This window comes from Somniosus microcephalus, chromosome 22, assembly GCF_052327205.1.
Source record: "Somniosus microcephalus isolate GS21.2 chromosome 22, FLI_Smic_1.0, whole genome shotgun sequence".
Classification (NCBI taxonomy): Eukaryota; Metazoa; Chordata; class Chondrichthyes; order Squaliformes; family Somniosidae; genus Somniosus; species Somniosus microcephalus.
The window spans coordinates 9,984,684-10,000,123 of NC_141008.1; the positions used below are offsets into that span (position 1 = coordinate 9,984,684).

General features: G+C 51.1%; 1 protein-coding gene across 3 annotated transcripts in view; it reads right to left on the reverse strand.

Moving 5' to 3' along the window:
- Positions 1–15,440, reverse strand: part of LOC147102026 (phosphorylase b kinase gamma catalytic chain, skeletal muscle/heart isoform-like) — a 129,770-nt gene that overhangs the window by 54,302 nt on the left and 60,028 nt on the right. For all 3 annotated transcript variants that reach the window (XM_085964168.1, XM_085964169.1, XM_085964170.1), the window contains exons 5-8: positions 14,804–14,869; positions 12,322–12,485; positions 10,019–10,109; positions 2,239–2,392 (exon numbers count right to left, since the gene is read on the reverse strand). In XM_085964168.1, coding sequence (XP_085820294.1) covers positions 2,239–2,392; positions 10,019–10,109; positions 12,322–12,485; positions 14,804–14,869 — 475 coding nt within the window. The remainder of the gene's footprint in view (positions 1–2,238; positions 2,393–10,018; positions 10,110–12,321; positions 12,486–14,803; positions 14,870–15,440) is intronic.

The following is a 15,440-nucleotide window of genomic DNA, read 5'->3' on the forward strand; positions in this document are numbered from 1 at the left end:
CACCACCGAGGCGTTATCCGGACCGAGTCAGGAAGCCTCCAGAGAGACTGACTTATAATTGATTAACTGCAGCAATGTGTAGATTATTGTTCTTGTAACATGTAATTAATGATTACTTAAAATATTATGTACTGGTTGGCTAAAAGGGGAGGAATTGTAGTGTATGTGCCTTTAAGAGCCCCCTGTGTACTGTAATGCCGGTAATGGCCACTCGGGCTATATAAGCCTGTATATTGTGTTGTATCAGTTAGTTCACCTCCAGACTTTGTTCAGTAAACACCTGTGAAACCAACTCCTGCCTTCAGTGTCTCTATTAACACACGGAAACAAGTATCACACCAAGCTTCTCACCGAGATATCCTCACTGCTTTCCTCCCTCAGCCTCTGCACCAAGAGACTTCTCATCCTCAATGGTTTCAACCTCCATCTCAACTCCTGCTCTCTCTCCTTTGAGTTTGCTGCCCTCCAACCCTCCGTCCATGTGAACTCCACTACCCATAGTCACCGCCACCCCCTTGACCTTCCCAATTCATGTGGCTGATTTACTCCCATCACAGATGAGGCCATCTCTGATCACTTCCTTGTATCGCTCTCCACCCACATCCCCCTTCCCCCTCCCAAACCCACTTCCTTCTGTGTCCGCCCCTAGAAAAAAAAAGTCTCTCTCAACTCACTTACAACGGCACTTTCAAATTCCTAACTGTCTAGCTTTTGACCCTCCATTCACCACAACATTTCTGTAGCCACAGAGCTGCCCAATCACACGCTCACCTCCACCTTTGATGCCCTTGTCCCCATTAAAACCATTACTCTCTCTCACCCTGGCCATTCCCCCTGCTATGTCTGTCATCTCTGCACCCTTAAGTCCAAGGGACGCAGACTTGAACGTTTACAGCGGAAAACTGGTTTAGCCATTCATTGCCAGGTCTGGCTGGACCACATTAAGCACTATCGGGTCCTGCTCTCTCTCCTCGGCCAAAACTGCTCACTGTTCCAGGATCATCCTGGAATGCAAAGATACCCCCCGGCTTCTCTTCACTAAAAACCGTCTCCTTAAACCCCTCTCCCCGTCTCCTCCACCCTCACCTCCAACAACAAGTGCGAGGAGCTCATGGACTTCTTTGTCACTAAGATTGAGACCATCCGATCAGCTGCTTCTGCCACTTCCCTCCCTCCCCAAGCCCACTGGGCCAAACTGCCCTAAGGTTCCCCCCATGACCTCACACTGAACTCACATCTTTCTCTAGTTTCTCTCCTATCTTTCCTATGCTCTCTCCAAGCTCATCTTATCCATGAGACCTACCTCCTGATCCCTCGACCTTATTCCCACTAACCTGCTGACCACCCAACTTCCCTTCCTGATCCCCATGTTAGTTGACATTGTTAACGGTTCCCTCTCCTCAGGTACTGTGCCCCCCCCTTCAAATTTGCTGTCATCACCCCCTCCTCAAAAAACCAACCCTTGACCCCTCCATCCTTGCAAACTACTGCCCCATCTCCAACCTCCCTTTCCTCTCCAATGTCCTTGAACGTGTTGTCACCTCCAAAATCCATGCCCATCTTTCCCGCAACTCCATGTTTGAAACTCTCCAATCGGGTTTCCACCCCTGTCACAGTACTGAAACGGCCCTTATCAAACTCACAAATGACATCCTATGTGGCTGTGACTGTGGGGAACTATTCTTCTTCATTCTTCTCCACCTGTCTGCAGCCTTTGACACAGTTGCCCACACCATCCTCCTCCAACGCCTCTGCTCCACTGGAGGGTGGGACTCTATGCTGCTCGTTACATAGTCTGTTATAACCGATGCTTCTCATGACCCAGTCTATTATATCCCTGTACTGCACATTGCAATGTCTGCTTAAAAACCTACCTCTTTGTCCAAGCTTTTGGTCATCTGCCTGAATATCTCCTTCTGTGGCTCAGTGTTACACTTTGTTTGAGAACGCTCCTGTGAAGCGCCTTGGAATATTTTACTGCATTAAAGGCGCTATATAATTACAAGTTGTTGTTATTATATCCCTGTGGTGCACATTACACGTTCTGTGAAAGTGAAAATTTAAAACCCATTTCGATAGTGATTGAGAAGGTAGTTAGTGAATAAATGAAGTATGTGCTGAGATACATTTACAATTGTCACAATTTATTGGTTGTTCATTTGGTTCTAAGTTTGGAACATAAATAATTGAGAAAATAGTTGAAGAAATATTTCACTATCTGGTCCCTGAAATACTTACCAGATCTTTCACAGTGTCTGATCGATCGTGCCATTCCAGAGAGTTGAAATTGTAATTCCCATCCATGATCATCCGGAGCATCAATAACTGTTTCCTGTGCCAGAACGGTGGAGAGCCACTGAGCAGTGTGTACATGATCACTCCACAGCTCCACCTGCACAACAGAACAATTACACGTCACACCCGCTCATCGCACACCCGCTCAACAAACTGCAGCTATCGCAAGCGATGGAAATGGTGCAGTCTGGCCCCTGGTCGTGGCTTGGTGGGTATATCCCCCACTGTGTAGTATGGAGTTACAGAGACCTGGAACGTCGCAGCTACAGCCCATGACTGTGCTGTTAGACAATCGTAGGCAGCGCAGAATGGGGAAACAACAAAGGACCTCAGTACCTTTAGTTTAGGAAGGGGGAAATATGAGTTTGAGCTGCTCCTGATTACTTCCCGGGGAGCCCTGCAACAGAATGTGCCCATTTATGTATCAGGTAGCGTTAGCTCGGATTGGACCTGATCACTCTGCACAGAGAATTAAAGAGAAATGACAACACACAGACAGGCCAAACACCCCAACCAGTCAGTGGTGGTGTTTATACTCCGCTCGAGTCGTGTCCAAATTAATATTCCTTTAGGCTTCATGGCCACATGGTCGTGCAGCACTCCAGGGTTTTAAATAGAAAAATCGCCCATGAGCAGTATTTTGAATGGGTTTTGCAGCCTGTTAAAGGGGCCACACGGCCCCAAAAATAATTACAGGGAACATTGGTCCCAATCCCATCCTCTTTTCCCATATCCCGGTATATTTCTTGCCTTCACCTACCTATCTGACTTATTCGTAAATGTCTCTGCTTCAAGCACTAACTCCGAACCGTGCACTAACAGTGTACTCCACACCCTCACATCTTTCCGTGTAAAAGTGTTTCTCCTGCTCTCTGTCCTAAGTCTCTTGCACTTAATTTGATATCTATCTCCTCTTGTTCTAGACCCTCAATCACGGGAAACAATCTGGGCTTATTTCCACCTCATTGCCTGGTTCGTAACCTGGCAGAGAGGATCATCCACTAATTGTAGAACCTGCCACATTATCGTTCCATTGATATTAATTGGGCAGGTTCTGTAGCGGGCAGGTTCTGTAGTGGGCAGGTTCTGTAGTGGGCAGGTTCTGTAGTGGGCAGGTTCTGTAGTGGGCAGGTTCTGTAGTGGGCAGGTTCTGTAGTGGGCAGGTTCTGTAGTGGGCAGGTTCTGTAGTGGGCAGGTTCTGTAGCGGGCAGGTTCTGTAGCGGGCAGGTTCTGTAGCGGGCAGGTTCTGTAGTGGGCAGGTTCTGTAGCGGGCAGGTTCTGTAGCGGGCAGGTTCTGTAGCGGGCAGGTTCTGTAGCGGGCAGGTTCTGTAGCGGGCAGGTTCTGTAGCGGGCAGGTTCTGTAGCGGGCAGGTTCTGTAGCGGGCAGGTTCTGTAGCGGGCAGGTTCTGTAGTGGGCAGGTTCTGTAGCGGGCAGGTTCTGTAGCGGGCAGGTTCTGTAGTGGGCAGGTTCTGTAGCGGGCAGGTTCTGTAGCGGGCAGGTTCTGTAGCGGGCAGGTTCTGTAGCGGGCAGGTTCTGTAGCGGGCAGGTTCTGTAGCGGGCAGGTTCTGTAGCGGGCAGGTTCTGTAGCGGGCAGGTTCTATAGAGGCCACAAACTCCGTTCCCTAGCCACTGACTCCATCCCTCTCCATTGCAAATGTCTGAGGCTGAACCAGACTGTTCGCAACCTTGGTGTTGTATTTGACCCTGAAATGAATTCCCAACCATATATCCACACCATCACCAAGACCGCCTATTTCCACCTCCGTAACATCGCCCGACTCCGGCCCTGCCTCAGTTCATCTGCTGCTGAAACCCTCATCCATGCCTTTGTTACCTCTAGACTTGACTATTCCAACACACACCTGGCTGGCCTCGCACATTCTACCCTATGAGCTCATCCAAAACTTGGCTGCCCGAGTCCTAACTCGCACCAAGTCCCGTTCACCCATCTCCCTGTGCTCACTGACCTACATTGGCTCCTGGTCTGGAAACACCTCAATTTTAAAATTCCCATCCTTGTTTTCAAATCCCTCCATGGCCTCGCCCCTCCCTGTCTCTGTACCCTCCTCCACCCTCCAACCCTCTGAGGTCTGCGCTCCGCCAATTCTGGCCTCTTGCACATCCCCGACGTTAATCGCGCCACCATTGGCGGCCGTGCCTTCAGCTGACTAGGTCCTAAGCTCTAAAATTCCCTCCATAAACCTCTCCGCCTCGCTACCTCTCTTTCCTCCTTTAAGATGCTCCTTAAAACCTAACTCTTTGACCAAGCTTTTGGTCATCGACCCTAATATTTCCTTATGTGGATCGGTGTCAAATTTTGTCTGCTAACGCTCCGGTGAAGCCCCTTGGGATGTTTTACTATGTTAAAGGTGTTGTATAAATACAAGTTGTTGTTATAGAGGGTAGGAATCAATAAGGGCATGTTTTATACAGGGTATGGAGAGTTATGTGGCGAGATTGGAGAAGCTCGGTTTGTTCTCTTTAGAGAAGAGAAGGTTAAGGGGAAATTTAATTAAGGTGTTCAAAATCCTGAAGGGTTTCGACAGAGTAAATAAGGAGAGATTGTTTCCAATGGCAGGGGAGTCGGTAACCAGAGGACAAATATATAAGGGCAAGGCTGGATGGCATCTATTTTAATGCAAGGAGTCTTGCAAATAAGGTGGATGAACTGAAGGTGTTGATAAACACATGGGAGTATGATATTGTTGCTATCACGGAGACATGGTTGAGGGAGGGGCAAGACTGGCAGCTCAATATTCCGGGGTACAGAATCTTCAGGCGAGACAGAGGGGGAGGTATAAGAGGAGGGGGTGTCGCAATATTAATTAAGGAGTCAATTACTGCAGTAAGGAGGGATGATATATTAGCAGGTTCCTCTAATGAGGCCATATGGGTGGAGCTTAAAAACAAAAAGGGGGCAAGCACTTTGCTGGGAGTGTACTATAGGCCTCCAAACAGTCAGGGGGAGATAGAGGAACAGATATGAAGGCAAATCTCAGAGAAATGTGCAAATAATAGGGTAATAATAATGGGGGATTTCAACTTCCCCAATATTAACTGGGATAGTCAGAGTGTGAAAGGCTCAGAGGGTGTAGAATTCTTAAAGTGCATCCAGGAGAGCTTTTTGAGCCAGCATGTAGAAAGTCCTACAAGAGAGGGGGCGGTACTGGACCTAATTCTAGGGAATGTGGCCGGCCAAGTGGAAAAAGTGCTAGTAGGTGAGCACTTTGGTGATAGTGACCATAATATGGTAAGATTTAAGGTGGTCATGGAAAAGGACAGGGATGGGCCGGAAATAAAGGTTCTAAATTGGGGGAAGGCCGATTTTAATAGGATAAGGCAGGATCTGGCCAAAATGGACTGGGATCAGCTACTTGTAGGAAAATCCGCATCGGAGCAATGGGAGGCTTTCAGAAGGGAGATTGAGATCATACAATGGCAACATGTTCCTGTAAAGGTCAAGAGTGGTTCCAAAAACCACAGGGGACCTTGGATGTCAGGGGATATACGTGAATGGATTAGGAAAAAAAGGAGGGCTTTTGGTAGATACAAAAGGCTAAAGACGGAGGAAGCCCTAGAGGAGTACAAAAAGTGCAGGGGGATACTTAAAAAAGAAATTAGGAGATCAAGGAGGGGCCATGAAATAACACTGGCGAGCAAAATAAAGGAAAATCCGAAGATGTTTTATAAGTATATTAAGGGTAAGAGGATAACTAGGGAAAAAATAGGGCCCATTAGGGACAAAAGTGGCAATCTGTGTGTGGAGCCGGAAGATGTAGGAGGGGTTCTAAATGAATTTTTTGCATCTGTTTTCACTATGGAGAAGGACGATGTAGACATAGAAATAGGGCAGGGGGACTGCGTTATGCTCGAACATATTAACATCGAGAGGGAGGAGGTATTGGCGGTTTTAGCTGGCCTAAAAATGGATAAATCCCCAGGCCCGGATGAAATGTATCCCAGGCTGCTGTGTGAGGCAAAGGAAGAGATTGCGGGGGCTCTAACACATATATTCAGGACCTCTCTGGCCACAGGGGATGTGCCAGAGGACTGGCGAACCGCTAATGTAGTACCATTATTCAAGAAGGGTAGTAGGGAAAAACCGGGGAACTACAGGCCAGTGAGCCTAACATCAGTGGTAGGAAAATTATTGGAAAAAATTCTGAGGGACAAAATTTGTCTCCACTTGGAGAGGCAAGGATTAATCAGGGATAGTCAGCATGGCTTTGTCAAGGGAAGATCATGTCTGACTAATTTGATTGAATTTTTTGAGGGGGTGACTAGGTGTGTGGATGAGGGTAACGCAGTGGATGTGGTATACATGGATTTCAGTAAGGCCTTCGATAAAGTCCCGCACAGGAGACTGGTCAAGAAGGTAAGAGCCCATGGAATCCAGGGTGCCTTGGCACATTGGATACAAAACTGGCTTAGTGGCAGAAGGCAGAGGGTGATGGTCGAAGGTTGTTTTTGTGACGGGAAGCCTGTGGCCAGTGGGGTACCACAGGGATCGGTGCTGGGTCCCTTGCTGTTTGTGGTCTACATTAATGACTTGGATATGAATGTAAAAGGTATGATCAGTAAGTTCGCGGATGATACAAAAATTGGTAGGGTGGTAAATAGCGAGGAGGGTAGCCTCAGTCTGCAGGACGATATAGATGGGTTGGTTAGATGGGCGGAACAGTGGCAAATGGAATTTAACCCGGAAAAGTGCGAGGTGATGCACTTTGGGGGGACTAACAAGGCAAGGGAATACACAATGAATGGAAAGACCCTAGGCAAGACGGAGGGTCAGAGGGATCTGGGTGTGCAAGTACACAGATCCCTGAAGGCGGCGGAACAGGTGAATAAGGTGGTAAAAAAGGCATATGGGATACTTGCCTTCATTAGCCGAGGCATTGAATATAAGAGCAAGGAGGTTATGATGGAGCTGTATAAAACACTGGTTAGGCCACAGCTGGAATACTGTGTGCAGTTCTGGTCGCCACACTACAGGAAGGATGTGATCGCGTTAGAGAGGGTGCAGAGGAGGTTCACCAGGATGTTACCAGGGCTGGAGCGCTTCAGCTATGAAGAGAGACTGGGCAGATTGGGTTTGTTTTCCTTGGAGCAGAGGAGGCTGAGGGGGGACATGATTGAGGTGTACAAAATTATGAGGGGCACAGATAGGATGGATGCTGAGGAGCTTTTTCCCTTAGTAGAGGGGTCAATAACTAGGGGGCATAGATTCAAGGTAAAGGGCGGGAGGTTTAGAGGGGATTTGAGAAAGAACTTTTTCACCCAGAGGGTGGTTGGAGTCTGGAACTCACTGCCTGAAAGGGTTGTGGAGGCAGAAACCCTCACAACATTTAAGAAGCATTTGGATGAGCACTTGAAATGCCATAGCATACAAGGCTACGGACCAAATGCTGGAATATGGGATTAGATTAGACAGGGCTTGATGGCCGGCGCGGACACGATGGGCCGAAGGGCCTCTATCCGTGCTGTATTACTCTATGACTCTATGACACAGATTTAAGGTAATTGGCAAAAGAACCAGAGGAGCGACGAGGAAAGTGTTTTTTTAATACGAGTTGTGATCTGGGTTGCAGTGCCTGCAAGGGTGATGGAAGCAGATTTAATAGTAACTTTTAAAAGGGAATTGGATAAATAAATGAAGGGGGGCGGGACGGGGTGGGGTGGGGACAGGGTGGGCGGGGTGGGGATGGGGGGTGGGCAGGGTGGGAGGCAGGACGGGACGGGGTAGGGGTGAGGACACCAATGTGTGGAGTTGAAGTCATGATGAAGTCTTAAGAACATTGTTGTCAAGAACTGAAGCAGGAAACCCATCACTTATCTGCTGTACCTCCAAGAACCTCTCTGCCACCTGCAGCAACGAGACCCCCCCACCCCCGCCACACAGTGATTTACTCCAGTTTTGCCGGGAGTCGCACTTCTGGCCCACTGTTTAATATCTAAAGGAGCTGACTCTGAGAATTCAAGTGGGGACACAATTGATTGGCAGGTGGAAGTCCTGCTTGGGAAGGTTTTACTGCGGCACGGATTCCTGGGGCCATTATCACTCAGCTTAATGCACTTTCTGAAGTTTGTAGAACACAAAACAACAGCTGCAGCAGTTGTACAATCCATATGGTTTGTCATTTCTCTCCCATACACGTGCACATGCTCTACTTTTAAAAAAGCACACGCAATATAACTTTACATGAGTAAAGCCTTGAGCTTTTGTTCAAATAATTTTGAGAAAAAAACCTGACAGAAACTGTTAGAAGCTATAGCAAATGTTCAATCAGAACAGGTGATGAAGTGGCACTGAGGCATCCTAGGAAATCGAGTGCGTGCACTTACGCTGCACAATCTAAACTCAATTAACTGCCCTAGCCCTTGGCAAAACAATTCCCATCCAAGCCAAGGCATTTGGTAATATCGGAGGCCTTCAAATGAAGTCATTAAAATATACGAAAGATAATGGGGTCGATTTTCCCGAACCTGTCGGGAAGAAGGCGGGACTTCCCCTGTCGGGTTTTTGACCCGTCCACATCGACGTCCGGCCAATCCGCGCAATTTCCCCTTGATTCACCTTGTTGAGCCCGCCCAGCGGGCTCAGCAGGCCAATTAAGGGCCACCCAGCAACAGGTGACGTCACAGACTGCAATTTCATCTGTCAAGAGTTCTTGACAGATGAAATATGTGTGTTTCACAGCTGTTTGAAGCTGTGAAACACTGACGCTCTGAGTTCTAACATGAGTCCTTCTGCACAGACTCAGTTAGAACTCTTACCGGCACTCAAAGCTGAAGGCTGTCACTTTTCACAGATCGCAGCCGTTCAGCTTTAAGTGCCGGCTGAGTGATGGGCTCCCGACGGCTACAGGAAGAAAGGCTGTTAAGGTAAGTACAGGTAAGTAAAAGTTCTTTACACACTTTAGACACACCAAACACACTTACCTTTACACTCATGCATCCATCACTCACCTGAGCGCCGACATCGCGGCCCCTCCAACTCCTTCAACCCGACGGCTCGCTTGCTCTAACCTGGCGTTGTTTGGAGCCGTCGGGAAACCCACACAAAACCCCTCAAAATAGGGATTAGGCTAAAAACTGCCTGTTAACTACCTGTTAACAGGCAGTTAATTGGCACTAATCCCTTCCCGCCTGGTTTCGGCGGGTCACAGTGCGGGGCGGGTACCCGTCGCCCCTGAAACTTGCGTGGGGCGGGGTTTTGGGCGGGATGGTGTCGGGACCCCCAAATTCGGGATTTCCCCCCCCCCCACATGCCTGAAACCCCGCCTGACGGCTCCAGGAAAATCTAGCCCAATGTAATGGATCACCTTTATCATGTCATTGAAAATATGTAATTTTCGAAAACATTTAATTTTGTTTAAAACCTTATTTTGGACATTAGAAATTTCAGATAGTGAAAAAAATGACAGATGTAGTTTACCTCAGGAAGTATGATGGGTGAGTTACAGTGCCATCTTAGTGGTGTGACAGGGGGCCGTGACCTAAATTAACACTGAAACACCTATTAGAGTGTCATGTACTGGTGCAACAGGGAGACATAACAGGTGTAAATGTAACGGGTGAGGGTGGACATTTTATCATTGGAATCTCCATAGGAAATATTTACAAAAGAGTTTTTCAGTGAAGCGTGTAACCTATGCTGTAAATAGCCATATTATGAAAGTTAACCTATCTTTAATATTTAGCTGTATTTGAGTCATTACTTACAAATCCACTTCTCTGCTGTATCCAGGGTGAGTTTCATCCATTGAACACAGTAGAATTTCTGGAGCCAGGTATCCTGGGGTCCCACACAATTCTGCATTAGAGACGCACAACAGAAAGTTGCTGAACTAAAACCGGAGTGGGCAGCAGCAAATAATTCCCCCGTACACACTGGGCCCCAACACCCCCCCCCCCCACCCCACTGTGACACGCGGCCCCCCCCCGACACGTTCCCCCCCCCCACCGCAACACACCACCTCCCCCGACACGTCCCCCCCACCGCAACACGCCACCTCCCCCACGACACGTTCCCCCCCCCACTGTGACACTCCAGCCCCCCACCGCCCCAACTCACCGCCTGCCCACGACACGTCCCCCTCCCACCGACAACCCCCTCCCCACGACACGTCCCCCCTCCGACCGACACGCCCCCCCACGACACGTACCCCCTCCCACCGACACGCCCCCCCCCACGACACGTCCCCTCTCCCATCCACACGCCGCCCCCCCCACCCCCGACATGCTGGCCCCACCTGACACCCCCCCCGACACGTTCGCCCCAACACGCCGCTCCCCCCCCGACGCGACACGGCTGGCCCCACCGCGACATGCCCCCTCTCCCAACACGCTGGCCCCCTTGCACTCTGCAGGTCTCTCGTACTCGCTTGACCTTTCACTACCTCCTGGTCTTTCACGTTATCCTCTCCACTTGCCTGGATGAGTGCAGCTTCAACAACACTCAAGATGCTCGACACCATCTAGGACAAAGCAGCCCACCTGATTGGCACCCCATCCACCACCTTAAACATTCACTCCCTCCACCACCGGCGTACTGTGGCTGCAGTGTGTACCATCTACAAGATGCACTGCAGCAACTCGCCAAGGCTTCTTCGACAGCACCTCCCAAACCCGTGACCTCTTCCACCTCGAAGGACAAGGGCAGCAGGTGCATGGGAACACCACCACCTCCAAGTCACACACCAACCTGATTTAGAAGCACATCGCTGATCCTTCATCATCACTGGGTCAAAATCCTGGAACTCCCTACCTAACAGCACTGTGGGAGTACCTTCACCACATTGACTGCAGCGGTTCAAGAAGGCGGCTCACTACCACCTTCTCAAGGCCAATTCGGAATGGCCAATAAATGCTGACCTTGCCAGCGACGCCCACATCCCATAAACTAATTTTTTTTTTTTTAAATCCTCGACTCTCACTCTATCCTGTTCTCTCGCACACTTCTGGCCTTTACACTCTCCTGGTCTCTCGCACTCTCCTGGTCTCTCGCACTCTCCTGGTCTCTCGCACTCTCCTGGTCTCTCGCACTCCCCTGGTCTCTCGCACTCCCCTGGTCTCTCGCACTCCCCTGGTCTCTCGCACACTTCTGGCCTTTACACTCTCCTGGTCTCTCGCACTCTCCTGGTCTCTCGCACTCTCCTGGTCTCTCGCACTCCCCTGGTCTCTCGCACTCTCCTGGTCTCTCGCACTCCCCTGGTCTCTCGCACTCCCCTGGTCTCTCGCACTCCCCTGGTCTCTCGCACTCCCCTGGTCTCTCGCACTCCCCTGGTCTCTCGCACTCCCCTGGTCTCTCGCACTCCCCTGGTCTCTCGCACTCCCCTGGTCTCTCGCACTCCCCTGGTCTCTCGCACTCCCCTGGTCTCTCGCACTCCCCTGGTCTCTCGCACTCCCCTGGTCTCTCGCACTCCCCTGGTCTCTCGCACTCCCCTGGTCTCTCGCACTCTCCTGGTCTCTCGCACTCCCCTGGTCTCTCGCACTCCCCTGGTCTCTCGCACTCCCCTGGTCTCTCGCACTCCCCTGGTCTCTCGCACTCCCCTGGTCTCTCGCACTCTCCTGGTCTCTCGCACTCTCCTGGTCTCTCGCACTCCCCTGGTCTCTCGCACTCTCCTGGTCTCTCGCACTCCCCTGGTCTCTCGCACTCCCCTGGTCTCTCGCACTCCCCTGGTCTCTCGCACTCTCCTGGTCTCTCGCACTCTCCTGGTCTCTCGCACTCCCCTGGTCTCTCGCACTCTCCTGGTCTCTCGCACTCCCCTGGTCTCTCGCACTCTCCTGGTCTCTCGCACTCTCTGTCTGTGACTCTCAGTCTCTGACTCCTCGTGTCTGACTCTCAGTCACTGCCCAGACTGATGCTAATAAGTTGTTTCCTGGACAGGTGTTGAAATAATCCTTTGTTACTTTTTTCTTTTCATCAGGTGAACCAGGATTGGTCAAAGGTCACAGGTTATCTCCGGTGAATCGTTCTCTGAACCAACTCATCTCGTTCCCCAGACAGGAAGCTCTCTGCTTACCTCGCAGTTTCTTGCCCGGCCCAAGTTGTAATGAAAACCCAAAGTCAGACAGCTTGATGTTCATGTTATCATCAAGAAGGACATTTTCAGGTTTGAGATCTCGGTGCACAATGTTCTTGGAATGGAGGAACTGAACGACCTCTAGCAGTGCTCGCATGATGCTTCTAGAAGCAGAAATGAGAGCTCTTTAATTGTATCAGTGTGCTAATGGAGGCCTCCGTTAGCGCCACCAGGATGACGATGCACGGTAAGTTAGCGCTGCACTCCACATCACCAACCCCTACCGTGAATTTTTCAACGGTAGGTAGCCCTGCGGCCATTTTCTGCAGCCGTTAACTCGAGTTGCCAGTGACACCGTCAGTTCTGTCGGCGCGCATGAATTTTTCCCCCAGGACCTCTAGGGAGGGACGAGGCCCGTAGGGAGGGACAAGGCCCACAGGGATGGACAAGGCCCATAGGGAGGGACAAGGCCCACAGGGAGGGACAAGGCCCACAGGGCGGGACAAGGCCCATAGGGAGGGACAAGGCCCATAGGGCGGGGGCCTCACGAGGCCCGTAGGGAGGAACGAGGCCTCTAGGGAGGGACGAGGCCCGTAGGGTGGGACGAGGCCCACAGGGAGGGACGAGGCTCGCAGGGAGGGACGAGGCTCGCAGGGAGGGACGAGGCTCGCAGGGAGGGACGAGGCTCGCAGGGAGGGACGAGGCTCGCAGGGAGGGACGAGGCTCGCAGGGAGGGACGAGGCTCGCAGGGAGGGACGAGGCCCGCAGGGCGGGACAAGGCCCACAGGGAGGGACAAGGCCCACAGGGAGGGACAAGGCCCACAGGGAGGGACGAGGCTCATAGGGAGAGACAAGGCCTCTAGGGAGGGACAAGGCCTCTAGGGAGGGACAAGGCCCATAGGGAGGGACAGGGCCTCTAGGGAGGGACAAGGCCCGTAGGGAGGGACAAGGCTCATAGGGAGGGACGAGGCTCATAGGGAGGGACGAGGCCCATAGGGAGGGACGAGGCCCATAGGGAGGGACGAGGCCTCTAGGGAGGGACGAGGCCTCTAGGGAGGGACGAGGCCCGTAGGGTGGGGCGAGGCCCGTAGGGTGGGGCCAGGCCCGTAGAGAGGGGCGAGGCCCGTCGGGAGGGGCGAGGCCCGTAGGGAGGGGCGAGGCCCGTAGGGAGGGGCGAGGCCCGTAGGGAGGGACAAGGCCTCTAGGGAGGGACAAGGCCCGTAGGGAGGGACAAGGCTCATAGGGAGGGACGAGGCTCATAGGGAGGGACGAGGCTCATAGGGAGGGACGAGGCCCATAGGGAGGGACGAGGCCCATAGGGAGGGACGAGGCCTCTAGGGAGGGACGAGGCCCGTAGGGTGGGGCGAGGCCCGTAGGGAGGGGCGAGGCCCGTAGGGAGGGACGAGGCCCATAGGGAGGGACAAGGCCCATAGGGAGGTACAAGGCCCATAGGGAGGGACAAGGCCCATAGGGAGGGACAAGGCCCATAGGGAGGGACGAGGCCCATAGGGAGGGACGAGGCCCATAGGGAGGGACTAGGCCCATAGGGAGGGACGAGGCCCATAGGGAGGGACAAGTCTCTTATGTTAAAGAAGAGAGCACAAGTTTTAAAGGGATGGAGAGCCAGTGGAAGTTTGAGAAGGACGGTGAGCTGGGTTTGTGCAGGATAGCAGGTGCGCGGTGAAACTCCGGATGGAGCTCGCTGCAGATGGGTAGGTTGGAAACGTTGAGTGGGAAGGTGGCAAAACGATGGATGGAAGTTTTAGCACTAGCAACAACAACTTACATTTATATAGTGTACAAAAACACCCAAGGCACTTCACATCAGACAAAAATCAATACCAAGCCAAAGAAGGAGATACTGGGCGGTGTGATAAACGCTTAGTCAAAGAGGTGGGTTATAAAGGAGGGTGTTAAAGGTGGAGAGAGAGTGAAGGTGATTGAAGGGGTGGAGACGAGTGATGGATCAAATACCTTTACACTTGGGAAGGCTGGAGAAGAAAAAATATTTTATTTTAGGAAGAATCAGGTGTAAAGTGCAGACTATCAGCCTCTGATAAATGGAGCAGCTCAATTATCAAACAAAAATTCTAAGCAGGACGGAAGGGTTGGGGAGGTAGCGAGAGATAAACGGCAGACTCGCTCCACGTTCTCAGGTATTCTCGATATTCAGGTGATGTGAATTTCTATCTAAACAGATCGGTCAAAGGAGATGCAATCGCAAGTGACTGAAGGTGTCACGATCGTGAGTGACTAAAGTTGACACCAATACCCTATTATCCTAACTGTCTACAAAACACTCCATCTGGGACTGTGTTCAGCTCATCAAGGGAAATGCCAGACCGTACCGCACCTCGAGTGTTCTCAAGGTAATCCTCACCTGGGTGAGCGAGATTCACCTGAGATTCAAACGGCCTGGTTCATGAAGTGTTCACTGGAATGTTTACATACGATATTCTGATATACAGAGATAGTCACTGACCTGGCCTCCTTTTCACTTAAAGTAACTTGTTCAGTCAGGTAGTCAAACAGCTCTCCTCTCTTCATCCTGGTAGCATAAGAACATTTTAAAGATGTCACGTTAGAAGTTGGAACATTTCCCTGACGTGGTTACTCCATGTACACGAGAGAACACCAACAACAGCAACTTGCATTTATATAGCGCCTTTAACGAAGTAAATCGACCCAAGGTGCTTCACAGGAGCGTAATCAAACAAAATCTGACACCGAGTCACATAAGGAGGTGTTAGGGCAGATGATCAAAAGCTTGGTCAAAGAGGTAGGTTTTAAGAAGCGTCTTAAAGGAGGAAAGAGGTAGAGAGGCGGAGAGGTTTAGGGAGGGAATTCCGGAGCTTAGGGCCTAGGCAGCTGAAGGCACGGCCACCAATGGTGGAGTGATTAAAATCGGGGATGCTCTGGAGGCCAGAATTGGAGGAGCGCAGAGATCTCGGAGGGTTGTAGGGCTGGAGGAGGTTACAGAGACAGGGAGGGGCGAGGCCATGGAGGGATTTGAAAACAAGGATGAAAATTTTAAAATTAAAATACAACATGACCTGTTATGAAGGGCTTTGTATCAGTTCCCAGGCATGGTGAAGGGGAAATGGGGTGCGAGACCATTG